General features: G+C 46.5%; 1 protein-coding gene across 1 annotated transcript in view; it reads left to right on the top strand.

Moving 5' to 3' along the window:
* Positions 1–3,624: 3,624 nt before the first annotated feature.
* The window catches only part of CASQ2 (calsequestrin 2), a 33,166-nt gene continuing 11,120 nt past the window's right edge, over positions 3,625–25,670 (top strand). The window contains exons 1-6 of the mRNA XM_002188476.7: positions 3,625–4,052; positions 18,405–18,489; positions 19,898–19,998; positions 22,181–22,292; positions 23,661–23,734; positions 24,194–24,324. Coding sequence (XP_002188512.1) covers positions 3,819–4,052; positions 18,405–18,489; positions 19,898–19,998; positions 22,181–22,292; positions 23,661–23,734; positions 24,194–24,324 — 737 coding nt within the window. The 5' untranslated portion in view covers positions 3,625–3,818. The remainder of the gene's footprint in view (positions 4,053–18,404; positions 18,490–19,897; positions 19,999–22,180; positions 22,293–23,660; positions 23,735–24,193; positions 24,325–25,670) is intronic.

The following is a 25,670-nucleotide window of genomic DNA, read 5'->3' as shown; positions in this document are numbered from 1 at the left end:
TCATTCCTCAGAAATCTTTCAGGGAAACATCTCTGGAATAGTTAGCTGGGGGAAAGCATTGTACTGGTTTCTTGAGGCAGGGCTAAGAGAAGCAGCAACAGAATGGATGAAGGAGTCAATGGTTAACTAATCAGAGCTGGGAGATTGAACCTTGCAGTCAGCTTATATCAGAGACTAACAGATGCCAGCTTTGCCAGGAAATGAGATATCTGAACTGAAAGGCAAGTGTCTCAGGATTTAGTTCAGACCATATCATTCCTTCGTGTGACACTGCCCACAGAAACACATGTGTTGAAACCACAGGCAGTTAAGTGGGATCAGGAAGACACTAGACCATGCAGGAAGAGAGCACAAAGTATTTGCAGTGAACAGAGGAGTGCACAATCTGAAATTTCTCAGAGAAACCTGTGAAATTTCTTTGCTCCTCTCATCCTTCCCTCCTGAGGGGAACTGCTATTGCTCTTACCCTATGAAAGAGGATCTGACATGCAGAGAAACATTATGCCAGTGTCCTGTAGAAATGGTCCTTCAACAAAACTCAGATTCCCCAAATGCATGGGGTCTGCACACTATACTTTTCTTGATAGTGAGCCTGCCCAAAATTCCAAATTTAAAATATTATCTGAAAGTGGATAGACACGCTTTGAAATTCCAAGGAGTTTTTCTTCTGGGGTTGAGATGAGCACATTTCAGTGCACTGCTCTTAGCACCAAGAGAGATGATGAAGAGAAAGGCACAACACTTATGGCCTTTGTCAGGTTGTGGGAGCATCTGCTTCAGTCCCAGCTCTGCTATTCCCCAGGGAAAAAAAAAAACAACAGAGCAGCTTTGCTCAGATTCAAGTGTTTAACTGCTGTTCTGAACATCCCAAAACACATGAATCCAGGATTTCAGACCTATATTAGCAGGATTGCAAGGAGAACATCTGCTTTGACTAAAGTTTATTGGAATTAAGAATTTCAGGTGACTGAGGCAGTTGTTCCAACTTTGAGGAATTCACCATTACTTCCGCCTTGGTGAACAAGGTGTCTTGAATTTCATATAGATGCAGGTAGAGCTAGAAGACCACAGAAAATGCCCACTAGATTTAGCCCTAGCAGCCCCACTGAGGTTCTGAGTGGAGACACAAAGAGATGGACTCTCTGGTGACCCCAGGGTTGATCTGCTGGAAGAATTCCCTTTGATGCAGAGGTGAAGCCTAAAATTCACAAATATTTGTTACTCGTGCCACAAACAGATAAACAAGATTCATGTGGGGCTAATGAAGCAACAAATTTTGTGAATAAGAAGCATTTCTTTCCTTTTTTGATAGGAAAAAAAAAAAAAGAGGAGAAAATGAAAATTGGATTATATCTATTTTTAGGCAGATTAAAAAGTTATTCAGACTAGAGAAAAAGTGCATCAAAAATAGCTCGAGCAATATCAAAGTGGAGCAATTGCTGAAGATCTACAAGAATAAAGGAGGTCAGGAGCCTCATAATCCAATTTTTGAAGTAGCTGTGAACATTTCATTTTCACACCCTGTCTAATGTGCTCCTGCTTTAAAACATATTGTGATGCCAGTGAAGCCTGCTCCTGCACCCCAGATCCATAGGGGTCCTTCAAAGGCAAGCAACCAGCCTAATGTATGCCTAATCATCCCACAAACTTGGTTTTGTGTTTTACATCCTGAACACTCAGCATGAACCTAACCAGCCATTGCCACCCATGGTGACACAAGACTTGTGTCTCCCACTAAAAGCAATCAGACTTATTCAGACTTACCTCCCCCTCTAAAAATGACTGCCCCTCAAGGCTGATTCTAAGAAGTGTAGTTTGGAGGCTTGTCTTGCTTTGGCTTTTACCCATATTCCTCAGGCTTTGTCATAAGGACTTTAATTTGCCAGAAAATGTTGAACTTCTGAAAAGGCTTTGGAAATAAGACAGATTTGGAAACTATTACCCAGAGGGTTTCAGTCAGTAGGTTGTGGGCTGTTCAGATGAGAAGTGAAAGTTGACATAGAAGTGAAAGTGTGCTCCTAAGTCACCCAGGAGATCTGTTTAATCTGCCCAGGAAAGTGTTCTAGTCACCATCCCTCAGGGTATTTAAAATACATGTAGATGTGATGCTTAGAGACATGGTTTAGTGGTGGACTTGGCAGTGTTTGATTAATGGCTGGACTCAATGGTCTTCAGAGTCACTTACAACCTAAATAATTCTATGGTTCTATAATCGCTAAGTAATGCTTACCTTTTGCTCCCAAAGTTGAAATAATCCCAGACATACAATTAAATGGAAACAACTGCATTAAGAGGGGATGTTGTCTCTTCCCTGGTGTGGATGGAGCAAAGCTGTGATGGAGCAGCAGCATGCAAGGAAAAGACTTGATAAGGCCACTTGTCTGCACATCACTTTGGCAGGGGGAAGGGAGCCGTGCCCCCTGTCAAGCTCTTCTCTGCCAGCCCTTCAGCAGGCCTTTTCCAGTGGATCCATGCCAGCCCCAGGGCTGGCTTGTGGCCAGCTGGCCTGTCTCCACCTGCCTGTTGCTGCCAGTCATGGGTCAGAGGTGACACCGTGGTCAGAGGAGGGGAAGAGCTGAGGGGCTGTGCCTCTGAACCGCTCTCCCCCAGCAGTGCTGTGCAGGTGATACAGCAAAGCAGCAGCTGGTGCTCAGCTCCCACAGAAGGAGGAACTGGCCACCATCCCTGGGACATGAAGAAGGAGGAATATGCAGGAACAGCTTGCTGGGAAATGCAAGAGGGTTGTGTGAAAAACCTGCTCCAGTCCAACAGGCAGGTCCCAGAAAGGGCAGCTGGCGGTGATGGTGCCATCTGACCATCCTCTTGAGAAGAGCCTTGCCTCCAGTCCCAAGACACTGGCTTGGGCACATGCCTCCCACTCATCAGCCCCCTTAGCATGATAAGGTTTAACCATGCTCCAGCAATGTATGCAGCTTGGGAATGGCTGTGAAAATGGGAGGCTGCAACATAAGCTGCCCTCTCCTTTTGGATTACAGGTCCAAGGGGCAACAATTCTCCTGCTGCCCCACAAGTAGAGAATGTGATTCAGAAAGCACCTTGAATGTCAGCTAGCAGCTCCAAATGGTGCTCCAGGCAGGGGAAAGAAGTCCCAGGAGTGTTCACCTCCTTTGCTGCTGAGGAAACAGGACTTTTCCTCTAGTGGTGCAGATGAGGCTCTGAAACTGTTTAACCTGAGATATGTTGTCAGAAGCTTAATCACTGTGATGCCCAAAGGGATATAAAGAGAGATACCCTTATTATAAATTGCAGTAAATACCTTCTATTTTTGTCAATACTTAGTAGGACAGCCTGTGCCTTGATTCCCTGTGCAAGTGAAGTCTGTCCCTTCTCAAACCTTGCCTGCATATTCCCAGGACTGACATCTTCCACTCCCTCTGTCTTGCCCACTCCCTCTCTCTCAGATGATGCAGAGTGCCAGCAAGTCCCTCAATGGTGTCATATCTGTCCTTTTTATTCATTGCAGGGTTTATTTTTAGCCTGAAACAACTGCTTCCTAAAAATGGAGTTCCTAATGACACGGGAGCTGGACACAGCTATGTAAGGTATCCAGGGCTTGGCCTGACAGCTTCTCCCGTCTGTCTCTCTCTTTGTTGTGAGTACAGGACAGCAAAGTTTGCTGCTCCCCACCAGTCTTGCAGTGTTTGGGCTCAACACTAGGAAAGCAGCAGAGAGAAACTTAGAGAAACTAAGAGAAACTTAGTTCTAACTTCTCCTGGAGTCTTTGGTCTCCCTCTCTTCTCAAATTAAGAAAGAGGGGGACATTTAACCACCCTTTGCTGCAGTCCAAGGGTTCCCCTATGAAGGCAGTTTGCTGGATCCTGGCAGGTTTTTACCTGCTTTTCTGCTGCAAGGCAGAAGAGGGACTGAACTTCCCTACTTACGATGGGAAAGACCGAGTGATCGACCTGAACGAGAAGAATTACAAGCAGGCACTGAAGAAGTATGACATGCTCTGCCTGCTCTTCCATGAGCCTGTGAGCTCTGACAAGGTCTCCCAGAAGCAGTTCCAGATGACAGAGATGGTCCTGGAGGTAAGTGCCGCTGCATGTTACAGTCGGGGTCAGTATCACAGCACTGCTCAGAGTCATGGAGAGGACCCACAGGACAGGAGAGTCAAATGGTTTCATGCAGGGGACATTGGGCATCCAAAAGTTTGTTTAGTTGGATTTCAGTTAGCCCCTGCCTGAATTCTGCAAAGCCCAGGAAAAAGCCTCTTTTGTGCTCTTCTTAGTTTGCTGGGAAATAGCTTTTCTGGATCGTCTGCCAGAAGCTCAGGCAATAGCAAGTAACCTTGCAAATCTCAGAAACATGAACTCGTCTCAGCTCAGCTTTTCCATATCTCAGCACCTGAATCCATAGCTGGAAATTTTTTGATCCTTTCTCATTCTGTGCAAGCCAGTATCCCACTTGTATTCTGGATTGAGTCCCATTTTTTATCCCACTAGGAGCAGTTAGCCAAGAAACTTTATCAAGCTGTGCAGCAAATGGGTGTCCTAGCTCCCCATCTCAAAAGCTCCCTGCTGGTGCAGCATTAAATCCCTTTTTGTTTTTCTGACACTTCGTTGCCTGCTTGGAATCAGTCTATAGCTGCTTCTTAATGCAACCATTCTCTTCTATGATGGAAAAAGAATGTTGTCAATTCTTTTGTGGACGAATGATTCATTAATCCTCAGTAAAATAAATCATGGTAAAAGTGACAATGTAGATTTGTAGAATTCTTTCTTGTATTTTAGCTGTAATCTAGGGAATCATACAGCTGGAAACCTTGATTGTTAGGTGCATGTTTCTTACCAGGAGCTTGTAAATATTCCCTCTTAACTAAAAGACATATTTGAAAAAAAATAGTAATTCAGAATTGCAGAAGAAACACTTTAGCTTTATTTATCAGATCCAGAGAGAAAATGCATTGCACTCCTGAGAGTGTAGGAAATGTGAATAAGAAAATATGTTTGTTGAGGGATAGGACCCAAAAAGGTTCAGTGTCAAGTTCAAGGTCTGCTGACCTCTTCAGCAAGCCTGATGACTACCAGAAAGAAAGATCCAAAAACTAACCAGATTTTACTCTCCTGTCAGGCAATGGTTGCTTTCTGCAGGTGAGTGATTAAATACCATTTGGCAAAGAAAAGAAAAAAGTAATGCTTTAACTCCAGCTGAAATGAGTAGTGTTGGTAGTATAATGACATTTTTGTTAATAGGCTGGCTATTTTGTACTTGATAGGTATCAAACAGTTACTAGATACACATTTATAGAAACCTGACAGAAACATGTCCCATCCTTGGAATTGTTCAAGGCCAAATTGAATGGAATACTGGCAACCTGGCATAGTGGAAAGTATCCCTGTCCATGGCAGCGGCTTGGAACTAGATTATCTTTAAGATCCTTTCCAACCAGGCCATTCCATGTTTCCATGACTCTATGGTCTGATGTCTACCATCAGTTTGAGTCCTCATGACACCATTACCCATGCTACCAAGGGTGTGACAGCAATACAATCTGCCCTTAAGCTTTTCTTTGTCAGGGCTGGACTCAGCCATGAGTACATTAGCTTAGGATTCTGGTGATTTATTTGGTTTCCAATTGCTCTCTGCTATGGACTTCTTATGTGACCTTGGGCAAGAGACTGAGGGTTAGACCTGCAGCAGACTTTACATAATTGTAGTGCTCCAGTCCCCTAGTGCTCAGCTTCCAGCTAACGGTGCCACACATCAACTGGCACTTGTGGCTTTGACCTCAAAATTTCCAAAGCACTTGCAGTGCTGATTCAGTGCATGTATCACAGTTTCAGAACAGTCCCTCCCCTGGACTGGGAACTGCAGCAGCAGCAATCTGACAGCCCAAGCACAAGAGAAATCTGCAGACTGAGCACTTCTTTGCTTCTGTCACCCAGAGGGAATCAGAAGGGGAGAGGGTCTCAGAACACAACAGAGAAGATATGTTCTATTCTGCATAGGACATAGGCCAGTATGGTGCTACATTCCCAGTTTCTTTACTAATTCAACCATGGGAGCACTCTGAAAGGAGTGGGTAAGCCAGATTGTAATCTGCTCCTTCTTGTGAGAGCGTTCAACTCCCTCAGTTCAAGCCATAATGTGTTGAACCATAGGGAGTAACTCTTAATTTTCCCTGTCAGAGCTCATTCAGCTGCTGGACTTCACAGCACAGGGAGAAGGAAAGAAATGTATGCAGTGGCTCCTTGACTGAGATGTGGAGCTGTTTGCCTGTGAGATGAATTGCCTGGGATCATTATTCCTGGAAGCAGTCAGCAGCTGAACCCAGCTCTCTTGTAATTTGAGCAAGTCTTAGAGTAGTGAGCTGCTCTGTAGGCACAGGAGCAGTGACAGGGCTCTCCTTCCAGCCAAACCTGAGAAAAGTTCACTCAGGAAGGTTTTACATATCTAATTTCAGCACAGGGATCAAGACTTGGAGTGCTGAAGGTCCTTTACACCTGAAATGAAGTATCTAAGAGGTAAATACTCCAGTCCTCACCATTCCCTGCCAGCTGTCTTCAGAGGTTCCCAGAACAGGGTGCTGTATGTGATAAGATGCTCCTTTCTAGAGCACCACATGTTTTTCCTAACATCTAACTTTACTGACAATTTTTCTGCTGTTCCACATTGAGGCATGCTGTTTTCACAGCCTGGCAATAGAGTGTGCCTTTAGTCCTCTTCCATACAATGTCATCAGTCTCCATCCTTAGGAATAAAAGTGAGCCTCCATCCAACACACAGGCAGGTGTGGAGAAAAGCAAAGGTCTGAGCTAGTGGTTAAGGGTTGTTACATCAGATTGTCTCAGGGACATGTGTGGGTGGGCACATGGGCTTAAAGAATTTAAGTCCAGAAAATCCCCAAATAGTCCACCCTATCTGCTTCTCTCACATGTGCCTTATAAGAAATGTACAATTCCAAAGATCAAAGACATGAAGAATTACCTTAGACACCAAAGAAAAGAGCAAGAGAGATCCACCATGGCTTCCTTGAAGTATGTAGTTCATCAGTAACAAGTTCTGACTGGGGCCTCTCCCAGGAGTGAAGAACACTTGATGCTCTCTCTTAAAGAGAGATATTTTCTTTGAAATTCCATGGGGGTTGAGCTCATACGGCAACATTTCCTTCTTTCAGGGCACTTTGGCCTTTTCCCTTTCAAGTCTTTGCTCTTCACAAAACTCGCAATAGCTTCATTATGTTTGAGATCAATGACTCTGGAAAATTTGGTTTAAAAGGGCCAATAGATAGAAAGCTTATTAGAAGGCACCTTATAGGCAGGGGAGAGACAAGAGAACCACAAGGCTTTTGTGTTCCACTCCAGATTTACTTAAGAAATCAAACTGAGAACATGATCGCACATAAGTAAAGTTAAGCATTTATTTAAGGACTTTACTAAACCATAACTATGTATACAGCCAGACCAAGAAGTGATATGATAAGAAAAATGTCCTTCCCAAGAAAGAAGAAAAGTGTGTCGGATTGACACTGTCGAAAGCTGAGGATGCACACCCACTGTCACCAGAAAAGGGATGATGTCATCAAGTTGATATTGCATTTGGCACAGCACATGGAGTGTTCAGCTCCCTGTATCCAGGTGTACTGGATCAACAAACCCCCACGCAGCCCAGGGTCACTTTCCATTTTAGAAGGGGAATGAAGGTGATGATCATTATGAAGTGGTCCTAACAGTTCTGACCACCTACACTGCTGGGTGACACCTGGTGACAACAGGCTCCAGGGACAACTGAACCCCTCTGGGAGCAAAAGCAACTTCTTTGGACCATTGTTAGCTCATGACAATAAGTCCAGGGGTGGCAGTGCCAGCCCCTCAGATTGGAAAGATGGGGTCTCTTGGGTTGGTCTGCCAGGAAAAATAGCCAAAGGACTTATTTGAGATGCCTACACCTTTCTGGCTAGGATGGAAAAGAATTGGGGAAGGAAGACAACCCTGGGCAGAGATACCATGAACACAGGCTGTTTTGCAGCTCAGGTTCCTTTCCTTCGTGTACCTTTCTCCTATGACTCCACTCTTCACCACTAGCTACTGGAAAGCACCTGCACCTTGAGTAGGGAAAAGCCTCTACAAAGGGCAATGGGGAGTTTGATCAAAGCAGTCCCAGAGATAACAGTAGCCATTCCTACCCTGTGGTGATGTTTGCAAGAACTCTGCACGCTCCATGTGGTGAGCAGAGTGAAGGAGACAAAACAGCCAAGCAATCACAATAATTGTTTAACACACAAATAAAAGAAAAAGCTACTTGTCCTAAATGGTCTCAACCTTAATGAAGAAGGGTTAACAGAGGAAAAGATCAAAGCAGTGAAGCTGAGAAATACCTGTTCTGCTTTTCTTCTCATCTCTATCTCCTCTACCATATTTCACCCTGTCTCCTACCATCACTTCTAAAACCTTCTCCTTTCTCATTTCTGAATGTCCTAAATAGGGAGTTTTGCCTTCCAGTGGGCCAGCCCCTGTCTCTAGGAATCATGTAGCAAGAATAAATGAGCACTGGTGTTAGGGGCTTTCCTTTTACACTTGAGAAGATCTCCAGCAGCTGAGGGGTTCTCACTATGATAGCAGGCTGCCTGTGATGCACTCTGGTATCCTCTTTCTGCTAAAACTCCCTCAGTCCCAGCTTCCCTGCCATTCTTCCCTTGCCATCTGTGTGCATGTGTAATATCCTTAATAAAGAGAGGCTCATCAAGCCCAGATATTTTAGTCCCTTCAATGTAACAGAGCCCCTGGATTGAAAGTTCATGGAAAACGGCCCTAGCACAAACCAGTCTGATAAGGAGGAAAGAGAAGAGGGATGTGGTACTCCCCTCTCCAGATGAGGCCTAAGATCAATCCAGCCTCTAGCAATAAATGGCAGAACAAAGTGAAACTCCTGAACATATTTGGCCAATTCCGTAACACATGGAAAACACAGCCAGTATCTCCCTGTAGTGTGAAAGGGAAAGAAGGATTTTGAGTCCAGTAAAAGGCAAGGATTAAACTGTGTGTAAGCTCTACCTTCTACTTTATTTATTTCCAAGTGCTGAAACTACTGCAGCTTCCAGCTCAGGATGGAAAAAGTAGTACAAGATCAGCTGGTTTGGGGGTAGTTTCACTCATATGGTATTGAACCCTCTTGAGAGCAGGTATTCCCATAGGCGTTCAGAGTCATGTAATACATAGCAAAAAGTCTCTCTCTGCCTCTGATGCAACACAGAATAAAGTTTTATTAGTCTAGGTCTGTGTACTTTATCCCAAAAATCCATAGGAACCAGGAGATGAGATTCTACTTTATCCCCATCTCTAAGTATATAAACATAAAATCTTAAAAATATATAAAATATCAGTAAAAATAGAAATATAAACCCAAGCCCTTCCTTTAAGTACCTTTTTCTTTTTTTTCCCCAAACTCAGATTTCACAAATTTTCTTTGAAAATGGCCATGTTTACGGGACAGTGGCTCAACAAAATTTAGTGTTGAGGTATAAGTATGTACATGCAAGACATGTTCTGTGAGTGTCACAGAAATTCTCAGTTCTCTGGATCCCTGCAGAACAAGTCCTCAAGGTGAGAGATGAGGGACATCTGGCTGGATAGATATGTGCAGAAGCTTACAGTGCAAGAGCCTCTAATAAAAGAGGTGTTTTGACTTCTATGTCTACAAAAGAAGTGCTCCCACTACAGATAAGTTAATGTAAAAAATAAGGAAGGGAGGAAGGAAAAGAAAAGGAAAATGTGTGCATTGATTACTTCCCCTTTGAGGCCATGTAAGTAGGTCTCAACTCATCAACAGCCAGCAGAGTACTGATGTTCAGCAGTAGCACCCAGGGGGATTTCACTCACTGACATGCCAGTCACAAAAACAGGTTACAGAAAGCTCCCTGTTTCACAGATGGGCACATTGACATCTAGGGACAACTCTGTGCCTTGATCTTTCTGTGTAAGTGTGGCCAAAATAATTTCCAAGGCTGAATTACCTATTATTGAAATGCTTCTTTCTTTGAAGTCTCTCTGACCGTTCCAAGTAGTGACTTTGGACTGGCTGCACGAGCAGCATCTCTCCTAAGACTGCACTTTCACAGCCACAGCTGTGCTTTGAAAGGCACTTTTCTCATCTGCTAAATTATGACTGGGGAGGGGATTGTACCAACCTGAGTTCTTCTGACATGAGCAGAAACCAGCTGTAATCCCAGGATCTAAAGAATACAAATGTCTTCTGGAGACATGGCAGACCCCTTTGAGCTTTGGTTGCTTTGCTGGCAGAGTACAAGGCCAAGTCTGCTCAGGTTCTGTGGCCTTTCTTGACCCTGAAGTGTAGAGCTCTTATCACAGTCCAGCTGTTGCAGACAACTTCTGGAGATGTGATAGAATAATGGAATATTTTAGATTGGAAAACACCTCTATGATCATCGAGTCCAACCATTAACCCAGCGCAGCCCACCACTAAACCATATCTCTGAGTGCCACATCTACTTAACTTTTAAATACTTCCAGGCATGGTGACTCCACCACTTTCCAGAGCAGCCATCCCAGGGCCTGACCACCCTTTCAATGAAGGAATTTTCCCTAATATCCAATCTAAACTTCCCCTGGTGCAATTTGAGGCCGTTTCTATGCAAGACCTTGAGCTGCATGGAGACTCAGAAATTTCAGAGCCAACCCTCCCTTCAGAAATTCAATTGAGGAAAAATGTGGCAAAGTCCATCCTCTTTGGTCCTGCCATCCTGCCATGCTAGTCAGGTTCTCCTAAAAGTGCCAGCAAGAGTTCCCAATGTCTTTGTGCTGGGCTGGTTCTCAGGAGGCAGGGTCTCATTTTGTAAAATGAAATACCTTTCATACAAATGTAAATGGCTTGGATTTGAATGGACTTTTAGAGATTACCTAGTTTCAACCCTCCTGCCATAGGCAGGGACACCTTCCACTGAATCAGGTGGGATTTCCTCTTCAGGGTGGGTCATCACACCATGTTGCTCCAAGGCCCCTCCAGCCTGGCCTTGAACACTTCCAGGGATGGGGCATCCATGTTTTCTCTGGGCAACCTGTTCCATTGTCTCACCAGGCTCACAATGGAGAATTTTTTCTTGGTCTTATCCTGAGTGAGGGGCCTAAGAAGGGCTAGCTTGAGCTCACACTCACCTACTCAGAGGACATGTGTGGTGTTAGTAGTTAGCATTTCAAGTTCCCTGCCCTGGACCCTGCCATTTTGCAGGATCTGACCACAAGCTGGGGCAGCTGTTGTTCTGTGAGGCACACTGGGTAGGGGTGGCCATGCCATGCTTGCCCACCCTGACCTTACTCCAGAGCCTGATCTGCCAGTGCCCTTCATCTCAAACCAAACTAATCAAAGCCCATGACTGCCTGAACTTAATTTGTGGGAAGAATGGAAAGGGGATATGATAATTCTTTTTAAACACCCGGGAGGGAGAAGAGCTATTTAAGCGCAAAGCCTAAGGACAAATGGGCTATGAATAAAACAAGTCTGGAACTACAAAGCCCCTAATCACCAGAGGAGGAAGGGGAGAAAAGTCCAATGAGTTTTAAATGGACAGTGACTGTTTTGTGACAGAGATTGAATGACATGGTTCTGAGTCTGATGACCAAAGATGTCCTTTTGCAGCCTCTGTCCCTAAATAACAGGCAATCAGGCATGAAATCCATGGCCTAGGAAAGAAGTGCAAGAACTTAGCAAAGTCCAAGTTCTCCTTTTTTTTTTTTCCCTTTGCACATTGGGATTTACCTACATAGATGAGAAAGAAAAAAAAACTTGCCCAAGGAAATGGAGTGAGCAGCAACCAAGAACTCAATTCCCAGGCAGTCGCTCCTCCCCTCTCCGGCACCTCGGAGGGTCAGCGCTCCCTCCCGAGTGGTGCTGATGGTGCTCATTCCTGCGTGCTCTTTGACACAGCTCCGGTGAAGGCCAGCTGCTGTACATGATATGTTCTTTTTCTGGGAACCCTGTCTGGCCCTGGCAGGAGACACTGCCATCAGCTAGCAGACCTCTGACACCTCGAACCCAGTGCAAGGAGGGCTGTGTATATTTAAAGCTTTCTTCAGTTCTTATTTCTCTCTGCTCACTCTTTGGGGAAAAGGTCTTTCTTGTTTCAAGGACCACTCTGCTCCCCCAGGGCCCTGCCTTGCTGATCCTTCCTGTGGATGCAAGATGGGAGCTCCCAGCTCTCGCCCGCAGCATCCTGGATTTCAGAGGCACTGGCTTGCACTCACTTGGGTCAGAAACTGGAGAAATCTGACTTTTTCCTGAGAGCTAGAGGCATAGGAATGACATGCGCATGTGTAGGTGAATGGGCTTAATACCAAGCACGCCTCCCTCCTCCAGCAGCCGCTTAAAGCACCCAGCTTTCTGGTCTGTATGAGCTTCACAGCAACATCCAGCCTTCAATTTCAAAGCAGCTTTTCTGAGGCCAGAAGGAGAACCAGGGAGCAACAGCATCACTTTTATCAAGGACAAGGACAGCCTCCAAACTACACTGTCAGTCTCTGTTTTGGAAAGGGCAGCTTAGTGGAGTGGCCCCTACCGAGGCCCAGACTCCTGGGGCAGCACACACACACAATGACACACACACAAGTCCCCATTTGCCCTTGACATGCAGGTTGCACAGCTGAGTTGCCAAAACATCTGCGATGTCGTGCCAGCAGGGACCGGCTGGGAGCAGTGGCAGGTGGCCCCTGTGCCCATGGGTGCTCAGTGGCACGGGCACCAGCCTCAGTCAGCTCGTGGCTGGGGAGGCTGTGCTTTGGCTTGCAGCTGGCTAAAATTAGGGATGCCAGGAGCAGATAAAAATACAGCCCTAGCTATGTGAAACCTTTAGAGAGGCAGGCAGAGAGCACGCTGCCGTATGTCTGACCCCGCTGAGCGGCTGCGCAACAATTAAAGCTCCAGGGCAGCATTTTTGAAGCATTACCTGTGAAAGCCAGCTCTGAGGGAGTGACCTTTGCGTGTTCCATATTTGGGGACTTGCCTTTTAGTCCAAGGAGTAGTGATCCCTAGGAGGAGAGGTTCAGCTTCTCCAAGCAGCTCAGGTGGTGGAAAAGTGTAGTAAGGTGGGACCAACTTACTCTCCTTCAGTCCCCACTGCCAGCAAAGTGACTTCTCTAGTGGCAGCTGCTCAGCAGGCTTCTGGCCCTGCTCTTTGATCACCTCAGTGCTTCAGGACAGCCTGAACTATGGAAAAGACCAAGATATTACTAGTGTGGTATGCAAGGGGGTGCTAGTGGGGACATCGCAGCATTAGGAAAATAAAGAATAGCCTCTGTTCTCCAAGAAACTGCCCAGTATCTCAAACAGAGTAGCCAACTATAGCGTGTAGGCAGGAGTCCCGTGTAAGGATTCAAAACTTCTGGGGGAATACACTAAAAACTTGCCATCTCCTCCTGCTGTTTCTGAAAATAAAAACCTAACATTTTGGGATATAAAATCATCATCATTTCATCAACCAGCTTCTGACCATCAGCATCAACTGCAGCATTAAAGAGAGTAGGAGAGAAGCAGCAGAGGAGTGTAGATTCCTAGAGGGATGTTTTCTCATAATTTCCTGTTGCTCTTTTCCCTGCATTGCTGGAGTTTTTTTTTTCTTCCTCCACTGCTAAATAGCAAACCAGAAAGCTCCCCATGGTTAAGAGAAGCGTACTCGTGATGGCTTTCAGAGACACCCAAATGCCCCCCACCCTTCCTCCCAAGCCTGAGCAGCTGAGAAAGATGAACCTTACTGTCTGTGGGAGCTCTGGGCAGGTGCTAGAGAAGTGGGAAGAAAATCCAGGCCAGAATGCCATAATGTCACTTCACAATGAAAACTGACCATGCAGTCACTGAGGCAGCCACCCCTCCCACCCCCATTTTTAACCCTCTCTGAGGGATTTTTGTCTGCCATTTAGCAGCAAAACTGACAAGTGCAAGGTTTGGCACTATCAGTGCTGCCTGCAGCTGGAATAGGAACATGGTCAGGCAGACAGTGATATTTCTGCTGCTGTATAACTTAGACTTTCAGAATGACCCTCTGAGACTACTTAAATCTCCCAAAACTTCCCAGCATCACAGCTAGACTCAGATAGGTACAGTGGGAGTGAAGCTGAGATGTTGGGCAGGGAGCTGTGCCTTTCCATACCCATTATTCTGAGTGCCTGTAACTGCTGACACCATCCAGGATGAGAGGATTCTTGCATACTTGGTAGTACTCAAGCTTCACTTTGGGCTGAACCTCCCACACATCCCAGAGGGCCACTCACCCCCTGACATTCATCCAAATTTAAGTATGGTTATTACCAGAGGGATATGGGAGAAAGGAGTAGTGCTGCCAAACTCACACCTCTGCTGCACAGGACACAGCTTGGGATCCTACAGGTAGAAAGTATGCATTGCAAAGGCTTCATGAACACGAGAATAAGGCTGCAAAATGTGCATGGGACATGCACTTACAACCTACTGGGCTCTCTGCTCATGCTCTCAGCCAACTCTGCCAGCCCAAAACTCCTGCTCTACCTCAGAGACTGCAGGATCTGTTATGTCCAGTTCTTCCAGGACAGTTTCTACCCTCCATGTCTCTGTGCAGCTGTTGAAGCTACGTGTTGTAGAGATAGAGGCTGACAAAAAGGCAAGGGCTCTGGCTGGCCAAGACTTCGAGTAATATGAATTTAAAAGCAGGAGGAGGAGGGGCTGTGCTCTTAGATTACAGATGCCTCTGTCCCAAGGTCCTGAGCCAAGAGGATTGTCAAGATTAGAAACATTATCTGCATTCAAATCCCACTAGCATTATGGAATCAGAAAATACTGTAAGGGGATATATAAATGCTTGATACTGTAGTGAGTAGGGGGAAATTAGCCAAACTGCTGTGCCTCTGGCATGCTCCATATTTTGCTGCCTTTTGGGGTTCAAATATAGGTGTGGGAATGTATTGTTACCTATGCATGGGTTAGACTCACCTGCTGCAGTGGAAAGCAGAGAAAGCAAGGCCAGGAGCAATGCCCAGCCCATGCATAGCTTGCACTTGCAAAAGCCACCATAAACACCCTGCAAAGTCTCCTGCCTCCAGGCTCTGCCACAATGGGAAGGGCTCCCGAAAGTCTCATGTTGCACAAAGACCTCCTTGTTGTGAGACCCTTCTCTGGAGAGGAGCTCAGGCTGTTCTGTTCTCCTCATTGTCTCCCTGATATGAAGGTCCCTGCAGAGGAGGCAGGCTGCCCACTGAGCTCCCAGCTCTGCCCCCTCAGGCACACTCACACACCATACACAAGCACTCTCCTATATGCCCAAACTGTTGCACATCTCGGGATGAGCCTTTCCGAGGAACACCTCCAAACACTCACACCCACTATACATACACCTCCAGGAGACAGTCTTGCTAGACACACTCACACAAGCCCTGCCAAACAAACAGGAGCACCTCCAGCATTACTGAGACCATTTTTGACTACTGAGCACTCCCACAGTCTCACACAAAGAGGCTTTCATCACATCACCCACATTTTCTTGACAGTCTTACTCTTTTCCAGCAAGCTTCCATGCTCACAGCTACAGAACTGCACCCATACCCCTCCAAAGAGCTGCCTTGTGTGTGTTGCATGCTGACATACATGACTCCTGATCAATGCCTCCTCTCTTGCACACATCCCTGCTCACATCCAACCACTTGTCTGTAGCAGGTGTTGCAGCTTTTCTGCATATTTCTGACCTTCAGACACTCACAAGAAACCCTAACCATGTCCTGTGTGCAGGAGTCAAGAACTATTTGGCTTAAACTGCCCTGTGTCTGGCACGTGGCTGACATAACTGTAACTAAATCATGTATGGACTGGACTGGACATGACTGAACAAGTCTTCTTCCCTTGGCCATTCTGTGTTTTCCTCTAGTCACAGAGCAGCCAGAGCCTCAAGTGGTGATTGTCAGGAACCTCTTGCTGGTGTACAAAACCACCACCAAGCAGGGATGTGCTGACAATGTCCCAGAAAGCTGATGATCCTACAGGCTCCATCCTTTTGTCCAGTCAGGGCAGATCTCCATAAAGGGAAACAGAAAATCTCTTCTCTTACCACAGCTCACTTGCAGGTGTCTAGATACCTCACAAGAGGTATCCATCTCTCATTGCAAATATGGGGCTCCAGCTGCTCTCAGGTGCTCTAAGGTAGCCTGAGCCACCAGATGTGATTCAAACCACACCAGTGCCTTATCAGCCTAATTAATGGATGTGCAAACACAAACCAGTGCTCTGCCCCTTTCAGGCACTGTCCACTGTAAGAACAAGCCCTGAATCTGCAGCCCTACCTTCACTTCAAAGCACTGGCAAAGAGCAGGGAAAGAGCACTGAGACCAATTTCCTGTGTAACACAGGCACCCTTTTTGCCTCCCATGGTGGTATTTGTCCCTAAAGACAAACAGGGCAGGTGGCTACAGGGGGATCAAGGCTGCAGCAATGCTGTGGTGGTCAGTTGAGTCTTTTTTCCTCCTGGAGGGCTTTGGGACAGCCCTGAGGATGTGTAATTGGTGGAAGGGGGAAAACAACTACCTTCTCCATCTCTCCTTTTTGCTCAAGCAAAGTCCCTGAGCCCTGATCACCAGGGTGCCTGCCACCATCCCCCAGAACTTCAGGGACAGGCTGACAGCACAGGGAGCTGGCTGGCCCCATGACACCCCATTGTCACAGGGACATTCTTCTCTCTCTCAGGATTTTTCATAAAGGTGCACAGCGAGAAGAAAGAGAAAACATTTTCTGTTTCTCTTCTTTGTTTTTCTCATGTGGAATGTGCTTGGAGAATTGTTTACCAGGGGTGATTGCTTGATTGGATTCTGGTGAGGATTGTTTGAGCCTGATGGCCAATCCAATCCACCTGTGTTGGGATTCTCATGAACAGGGTCATGAGTTGTGTGTTAGAGATGGTAGCTAGAAAACAGGTATGTAGTTTTAGGATCTTCCTTTATATAGTAAATTAATGCATTATAGCATAGTTATAATAAAGAAATCATTCAGCCTTCTGAACTAGAGTTGGACATCATAATTTCTTCCCACTGCATTTTTCAGTACCCCGTTACACAGATGAGGTGGCAGCACCCACCACTTTTGCCCCCCAAAGCCTCTAATCACGGCTCACTCTCACTGAGGCCTGGCACGGGCAGAAGCTATTTATAGCAGGGGAGCCAAGGGACCACGTGGCCATGGTGGCAGTGCTGCTGGGTGACATTCAAACTGGCTTTGAGTCTGGGGGAGGGAGCCAAAATGAGCTGGGGCAGGGGGGGGAGCTTCCTCATAAATCAACCCACCATCTCTCTGGCCATGGCTTTCTTCTGCCCCCCTCCAGCCTCCTGCTGCCAAGCACTGACAGCTGTGCCCTAATAGGGACATTCTTGCCCCAGAGGCTCCTGACCCCTCATCTCCATCATCCCCCGCCATCCGGCAGGGCTGGGAGGAGGAACAGCAAGAAGACCATCAGCATCAGAGGCATTTGTGCAGCAGGAAGGGAGAGGGAGGAGGAGAAAGCTCTTACAGCTGCTTGGTGGTTCTCAGAGCATCATTACTACCTTGTAGGGTCTCTAGTATGCTTGTGGTGGGGCTGTCAGTCATCCAGTGCATAAATGGATCCATTTACCAGCGTCAGTGCATCTCTGGGAGCCAATTTGGAATTCACAGGGTCTCACCCGGGGTCGCTCTCACCACCAGGCCCTTGCAGAGCGTCTCTCCTTTCCTCACATATCTATTTTCACAAAACAGGCAGGAACTCAATATCTTCAAGAGGCCCCTTCATCAAAAATGGTGGGAATAGGGTGCAGTGGTTTTGCAAAGCTGTGAGAACGTGAACATGAGCATGGCTGGGCTTAGATGCATTTCTTTAGTAAAAACAGGGGACCAGGATCTAGGGGCTTACTGAAGGAGGCATGACTTCAAGCACTTTATAGGAAAAGGAGCCTGCTTTGGCCACCCCACCACATGCAGGAAGAAAACATGATGCTGCAGAGTCCTGTACACACTGCTGCCTGGCACCATGCACTTCCAGAGTTAAAATGTCCATGGTGCCCACATCACACACCCTGCAGAAGGCCACCAAGGCACCACAGAGGAAAGGCCACCTGTGTTGGTGGCACAGGACTTCCTTCCAGCCATCTTCCCTGCTTTGGTGCTCCCAGTTCACTCAGGAGCCCTCTCCTGAGGCCAGTGTCAAACAGCACACAGTAGTGCAGCAAACTCCCTGCTGCAACACAATGGGAAGAAACCCAACCCTTGTGACCTCTGGGTTATCTCAGCAGCGAGGCAGCATGTGACACATCCCACCCATTGGTGCTGTTCAACAGCAGAATATGGGTCACTTGTGTCTGTCATGTCATGCTGGCAGGGCATGATGCCCTTTAGCTACCCTGTGGTGCTAACACTACTAATGTTGGGCTCTCTGCTTCCTCCCACAGCTGGCAGCTCAGGTCCTGGAGCCCAGGAGCATTGGCTTTGGGATGGTGGACTCCAAGAAGGATGCCAAGCTTGCCAAAAAGTTAGGTGAGTCCCAGGTCTGACATCTCTGGAATAGTTTGGAGAGACTGTGGGAGTGATGTGTCTATGGGAGTCCCATCAGCCAAATCCTTGTTACCAGGATGGGGAGGATGATGGTGGCACTTGCACACTGACCACCTGCCCATCCCAAGAGGGGCAGGATCAGGGGCAGGGGTGAGGATGAGAGAGACAAGCCAAGACACTTCCAGAAAAACCAAACCAAGTGAAAAAGAAAGTCAGTTCATGCTGTAAGGATGACAGGGTGTAAGTTCACAGCTTTCTGTGCAGAAATAGTAAATAGGTGCCATGGAGTAACTTCCTGCTCTTCCAACACAAAGACAGGACCGACACAGCAGTGCAGAACCAGAACATACAGGGAAAACACTTAATCCCCCAAATGTCATCAGCCCCACGACCCAGTGACCCCTGTCAACAGCTGGGGCAGCCACAGCCTTGAAGTGGTTTGGCAGTCAGGTGCCAATCACTCTGGCTTGTTCCTCAGAGTGAAAAAGGAAGTCTGCTCTAAAGGTGGAAGGGTGCTGCATTGCTCACCCCTGGACACAGCTGCCTTCCTGGGGAAGCTCCCTTCATATTTTAGCCACAAAGCAATATGGAAATACTGTGCCCCATTAATACAACAGTACACAAATATACCACTAAACCTAAGGTTTAAGCATATTGGACTGTCATTTTCTTTCTTAAATTGGAGGCTGTGAGTGCTAATGGGAGCTAAACTAAAGACAAGAGCTTCTGCCTCTCCAAGAAGGAACAAACTACCAACATCCTCGGCCAGTGGTACCCTGCCATCCTGCATCACAGGAGACCAGTGCTGTTGATTTTGGAGCCTCCAACAAGGTTCTGTGGCACTCGGTCCTCACTCTGGTGACAGAGCATTGAAATCTGTCACCCTGCAGTCTGTGGTTTTTAACCCTATCATTGGTTTTTAACCCTTTTGCCAAGGCCAGCTAAGCCTCAGACAGTTTGAAGCTCACTTTCAGGTCACTGGTGATGCTCACATAGTTCAGCCTTCTCTGGACAGTGAGCACAACCCGAATCAAAATCCAATTTCCATATAGTGACAGGCTGTTAAAATCTGAGCTGCCAGTTGGAGCCCAGTATTTACTGCAAGATAGACAGCCAAGCTAAAACAAGTTTCTGGTGCAGAACTTTTCCAGCTGAGACCAAACTGTGACCTGAATGAAAAGTTCAACATTTGGGAAGAAGTTAGCACCAGTTCTGGCTGAAGTTTGTCCCCTGTGTCATTATTCAGGTTGTTTCTAACTAGACCAACACAGCAAACTGGCAATTGCATTTTTCCAGGAAGAATTGCTGGGATAACAAGGAAGACACTCTGCACTAAACATGTTTTTAACAACATGTTAACCAGTTATTGTTTCCTCTCTTCTTCTTTCAGGCTTGCTTGAAGAGGGAAGTCTCTATGTCTTTAAGGACGAGCGGTTGGTTGAATTTGATGGGGAACTGTCTGCAGATGTCTTGGTTGAATTCCTCTTGGATGTAAGCACAGATAACTCAGAGCTAGATAAAACCTCTCAGAGAAGACCCTGCAAATACTTAGTTTGCTAAAAAAAAACAGGTGTACGTTTGTTTGAAATTTCATCCCTGTTTGCTATTCACTGGTAGAGATGGCATTTGGCATCTACCCCAATACCTGTCTGACCATGAGCTCCCAGGAAATGTGGTACCCTTATATACCACTAAATACTTTATATCTTAGAGACAACCTCTCCTCTTTCCTATATAGAGTATTTGAATGGAAATCAGCTACAATCCTTATAACTGACAGCTGTTCACCCACCTCAGTTAGTAATCTTGTGTGAAAACACTTTGCCATTTGCAGAATCTTTCATGCTTTTTCTTTCTTTTTTTCTTTTGAAAAGAGCTATTTTCAAAAAAAGAATATTCAAGAAGTAGAGTTCTCATAGAGCAACTAAAAAGAGCTCAGTGCATTGAAAAAGGTTTATGTTGCAAACTATTTGCCCATTTCTAGATATAATCAACATAGCATCTCTTCAGTGAACTTGCCAAATTGCACTGCCATGAGTGAGAGGAGATCAGGGTCCTAGAACTAAATGGTCCTGGGTCATTTTGTGCATGGGCACAATGAGGTACTCACCTTTGTGCCTAAATGCAAAGTGATGCTGAATCCCACATCTACATGTCACACTTCTCTTTATTTACATTTTATTCCTAGGAGAGGCAACAAAACCCATGGTCTTTGCTTTATAAATGAAAACATTTTGCAGTGGCTTGGCTTTCCTTTGAAGTGAGGCTTTCTTTCTAAGTGGCCATGCAGTAATGCAGATAAGGGAGGTAAGGTGATCAGCAGAGCTGGCAGGGTTTGTTTCCCAGGGTGACTGGTTGCCTACACAGTCACCTGTGGTTCAGGACTGCTAGTGAGGAGAGGCATGGCCGGGGAATTAAAACAGATCCCTAGGACCTCAGCTCTCCCATGACAATGTCTGGGGCTGTATGCACCAGGTATAGTGACCAAAACACATGCAGGTGGCTTCAGGGACTTATGGGCCCTACCCATAAGGACCACAGGCAGGGAAGAGCTTTGCCATGACCCTGCAGCAGTGGGATCCCAGGTTCCCATGGCTCAGGCCACTATGGCAGCAGGAAATTGCACATGCTGCTGCAGGCACAGCAAAGGCACAGCCTCACACCACAGCATCACTCTCAAGGATGCTGTAAGGCACTTCATGAGGTTTTGCTTGCTATGCTATACATTGTGTCACTGAAAAATCATGTTCTGTGAAAAAAGAAAGAGAGCAAGGATTTCTGGTTTTGTGTTTTCCACTCAGAAAAAAAATACCAGGCTAAGCAAGAAAATAAAACCAGACACATCTGTGGTGCCTTGGCAGCCTCATCTGAAAAGCAGAAGAAACCCAGAGGTTCTCTACTCCTCTGTAGGCAGTGGCTTGCCTGTTTTTTTTTTTTTTTTTCCTAGTGAAAACACACTTGATTTATACCACTATTGCTGGGCAAAATAATCAGACTGAACCTTTTCACTAGCAATGACTAGTTAAGAAAAGAGAAACAAAGTTTGGATCAATGACAGTCTGAAGTGCCAGACAGGTCTTGCAACTTCCTCATTAACATTGTGATGTGTGCAGGACCAAAGAATAGGTTGTAACTATTTTGCACAGGAGGAGGACCAGCCAGGAAAATTCACATCCAGACTTTCTACTGCTCCAAACCACTGTTTGGCTACCCTCCAGCATGCTGGTTTTAATGTTTTTCAAAAGCAAGATCTTTGCAATGACCTCTTCCAGCAAATGACACTTGAAAAAAAATATAGATTTAGATACACAGGTATCATTCATAGATGTTCACAATGATCACACCAGCTCCTTTCAACTTGGCCTCCTTAAAGCCAGCTGCAATTGCTACTCCTTATCCCTCATCAAAGTAGGTCCCTCAGCATTCATTTGGGTTACCCAGTCCTCTACCAGCCTCCTCTCGATGCTTCCACCTCTGCAGTGAACATCTCCCTTTGAAGGTGACCCTCTTCTCTCGACTCCTCACATTAAGGCAGAGAGCACTAAGTAGGGTTTCCAACAGCAGAGAAATTGGGTGACCTCTTTCTCCCTGCTTAGACTGCTTGTGACACACCCTGCCAGGCATAGGTTGGTGCTGCAAATCACTGCATTACCATATGCATTTGTCATGGCAGTTGCTAGAAGACCCCGTGGAGGTCATAAACAGCAAGCTGGAGCTTCAGGCCTTTGACCAGATCGATGATGAAATCAAACTTATCGGCTACTTCAAAGGAGAAGACTCAGAACGTAAGATAAACATGTTCCTCCTTGGAGCCTACCCGGGAGATCTAGGGGATGGGCACTGGTTGTTCTGCATGAACATGAAGGTGTGGTATATGGCAGCCTGTGACAGTGAAAGTTGCTGGAGGATGAGTGCATTTGCAGGCAAATTTCTGCTGGTCTAATGCATGAGCCCAGTCCTACACCAACATCAGTGACCCTTCTGCAAAGTGGCTGCTGGCAAGAGAGGAGGCCATAATCCAGGGGCTCCTGCAGTAACGTGAGTTTACCTCACCCAAAAATCAGCTGAGAGAGCAGCTCAGTTACGCAGTTACACTGTGAGAAGCAACTAAAAGGAGCAAAGTGCCCCTTCTTGTGAGCAGTGAGCCCAAAGGATCAAAGAAGGAGGGAAGGGAAAGGGGGACACACATTAAATACTATACCATAGCAAACATACAGCAGCAGTAAGCAGGGCCCTTGGCAGCCTGGCAGAGGCACTGACCTGTTCCTCCTTGCTGAGCCCTAAGAGTGGGAAGAGGCTGGTCCCGTGCCCTGAGGGATGTGCAGCTCAGGGACCATTCTGGGCAAACCCAACTTTCACAAGCCTAGAAAAATTCTCACATGAGAATCATCCTGTGAAGCCCCTCAGTGCTTGCCCCACAGCCCCAGGTGCTCTCCCTGCTATCTGGGCAGTGCTGGCAATGTGCACCCCACTCTGGCATGTCCTGCCCTTAGCAGAAGGACAGGTGTTCCTTGGTAAACAAGCCACATATCACCAGGTCTGTGATACAACAGCCCACCCACCTCTACCTTCATCTTTCTCAAACTGGGCTGCAGGGCAGCTTGGGCAGGGCTGTGACCCTAACACTGTTCAGTAATAACTACTTGGAAGGAAGGTGAGAAATGCCTGTTGTAAAATCCCCTGCCAGGCTGAGAGCATCTTTCCTGAACCCTGAGGCTCAGGAGAACCTGGTAGCAGTTACAGCAAAACTTACCTGGCTCCTGCCCCATCCTCCTGCAGTGGGAGAAGCCTGCCTTATCACACTTGGTGACTGTTTATGGAATGGCAGCAATCCCTAATGCTGGAGCAACTCCATGTATTTCCCAGGCTGAACTACTCCTGGACCTGCTTCACAGAGCTGCTGATTTCAGCCCCAGTTAAGTGTGGCATGCTGGGTTCTGTAGCTTCCCTGCAGGACTGCAAAGCACATTTGGTTGCTGTACATGAAATCATCCTTCTTTGTAAACCCCAGAAGGGTGGAAGAAACACTGGGCAATCATCTGATGGAGTTTGCAGTAATTTGTATTTGTTCTTCCCTCAATATCTTCTGGGCTGATCAGAGTGTGGCCAGTTGTTTTTGAAATATCTTCTTCATTCCCCTTTTCTCCTTCCAGATTTCAAGGCATTTGAAGAAGCTGCTGAACAATTCCAGCCCTACGTCAAGTTCTTTGCCACCTTTGACAAAGGGGTAAGCATCCACACATCTTCATGGTAGCTCACATATGCCACCACCTGTTTGTTGAGAGCTCAGGATGTTCTCAGATCTATTCTCTGGTTTCAGCTTCTCATTTTCAGCATTCAGGGATTTTGTAGTGTTGGTGTCTGCATTGATATTTTGGCCCTGTTGCAAGACAAAAGGCAATTTCTGCAGCATGGAGGCAGGTTCTGATGTGGGTTTGGAACCCAGCCCCTCTGGTCAGCAGACTCTGGGCTGTGGCTTTGCTCTGCCCCACTGCTTGACACCAGTAGTGTAGGGGGCATCAGTGGGTTTTTAAACAAGGAGAGATCCATTCTACTTTGTGGGCCACCCCTAGGAGTGCATGCTCTGGGAGAAGCACCTTGATCTCAGCTCTGCCAGCAGAAAAGACTCTGGGTAGGCAAAGAGGCACATCAGGCTCTCTCACCTGTGCCTTCTGCACTGTAACAGGTTGCCAAGAAGCTGGGCCTAAAGATGAACGAGGTGGACTTCTATGAACCCTTTATGGATGAGCCTGTTCACATCCCTGATAAGCCTTACTCAGAAGAGGAGCTGGTTGATTTTGTGAGAGAGCACAGAAGGTACGTAGCACACAGGATGCTCCTAGAAAAGGGAACGGGGTTAAGGTGTCTGTCATTGTGACCTTGCCTCTCTAGGGCATCACTCTCAAAAAACATTAGGATGATGACACTTTTGATGATTTTCTGACCCAGGTTTGAAATCGTGAAATTGCTGTTTTTTTCCTATTCCCAGAGGTGCAAGTATCTGCAGCAGTAATAGTTCACCACAAGGGAGCTGGGATAACACAGCTTCCCTCCTCCTGCTCTTCCTCCTCCCTGGTTAGTCCTCATTCAAAAAGCAGTGTAGCTGGAAGGCAGCTGAGAGTGAAATCCTTGCCCTAATTGCCCATGCTTTTAATTTAGTTCCGTACAGAAGATGACCCTCTCCAAGGCCTCTCAAGCCAAATCCAAATCCTGTCCAATCTCCTCCTTCCCGAAAGCAGCTTTACTAATGGGTGTATTACTCTCCTAATGTCAGACATGTCTGGAGGCAATCTCTCAGCTCAGACCAAACTTACAGGAGCCACAATGGACTAAGAGACTCCTGCTGACTCTAGGCACAGAGAAGAAGCCACAGCTGTCATGGCTTATGTAGGAACGATGCTGAGCACCTACAGTGCTTGATCAACTCTGCAGGAGCTGTGGATGCTCGTGCTTTTTGCAATCAGGTTTATTGCACAGTTGCTTAGGGACTCAGCTACAAAAATAGTCTGGAAGTCACTGGAGAGGCTGATCCTGTGTAAAAGCAGAGGGTTAAGTAGAGGGGCACAACTGCCTGGAGGTGCTGTATTTTTATACCCTTAGAAACACCTCTCAGGAGAGTGACACAGGCTACCTGCTGCTCCTACAACTGCACTTCTCAGCAGACAATCAAGGGGCCAGATGAGTTTGAGGAAAGCAGGGCCATCTATATAGAGGGGACATGTCAAATCAGGCTCAGCTGGAGGTCTGTGTTGACACAGACAGGAGATCATCTTCAAAATGTGAGACTCACCAGAAACAGTTCTCTGCTTTTTCTGAAATATGAAGGGCTCCTCTATCTTCCATGTACCCACAATTCACGTTGCTGACCTTCTAGGCTTCTTGGCCTTAGTCCTTCCCATTTTCTTTTCTCCAAGCTCTTTCTGTCAAGCAGCATCAGAAGGCTGATTAAATATAGCCATCTAAATTCTATCCTAATAAGGCAAACTCTTCACCAGCACAAACTTGCGGTGGAATTTCCCCAAGTCTTAGCTATTTCAGGATGTTTTGTGATGCTTGGTAGAAGCAAGGGGGTGGGCATGTATTTTGCAAGTGCCAAAGCTCAGAAAATAATTAAAAGGAGTTCATAAAACAATATATCTGAAATCCCAAACTGGCCAAGGTGC

Source organism: Taeniopygia guttata, chromosome 1, assembly GCF_048771995.1.
Source record: "Taeniopygia guttata chromosome 1, bTaeGut7.mat, whole genome shotgun sequence".
Lineage (NCBI taxonomy): Eukaryota > Metazoa > Chordata > Aves > Passeriformes > Estrildidae > Taeniopygia > Taeniopygia guttata.
Note: the sequence above shows the minus strand (reverse complement) of the source record. Positions and strands in the feature narration are given on the sequence as shown.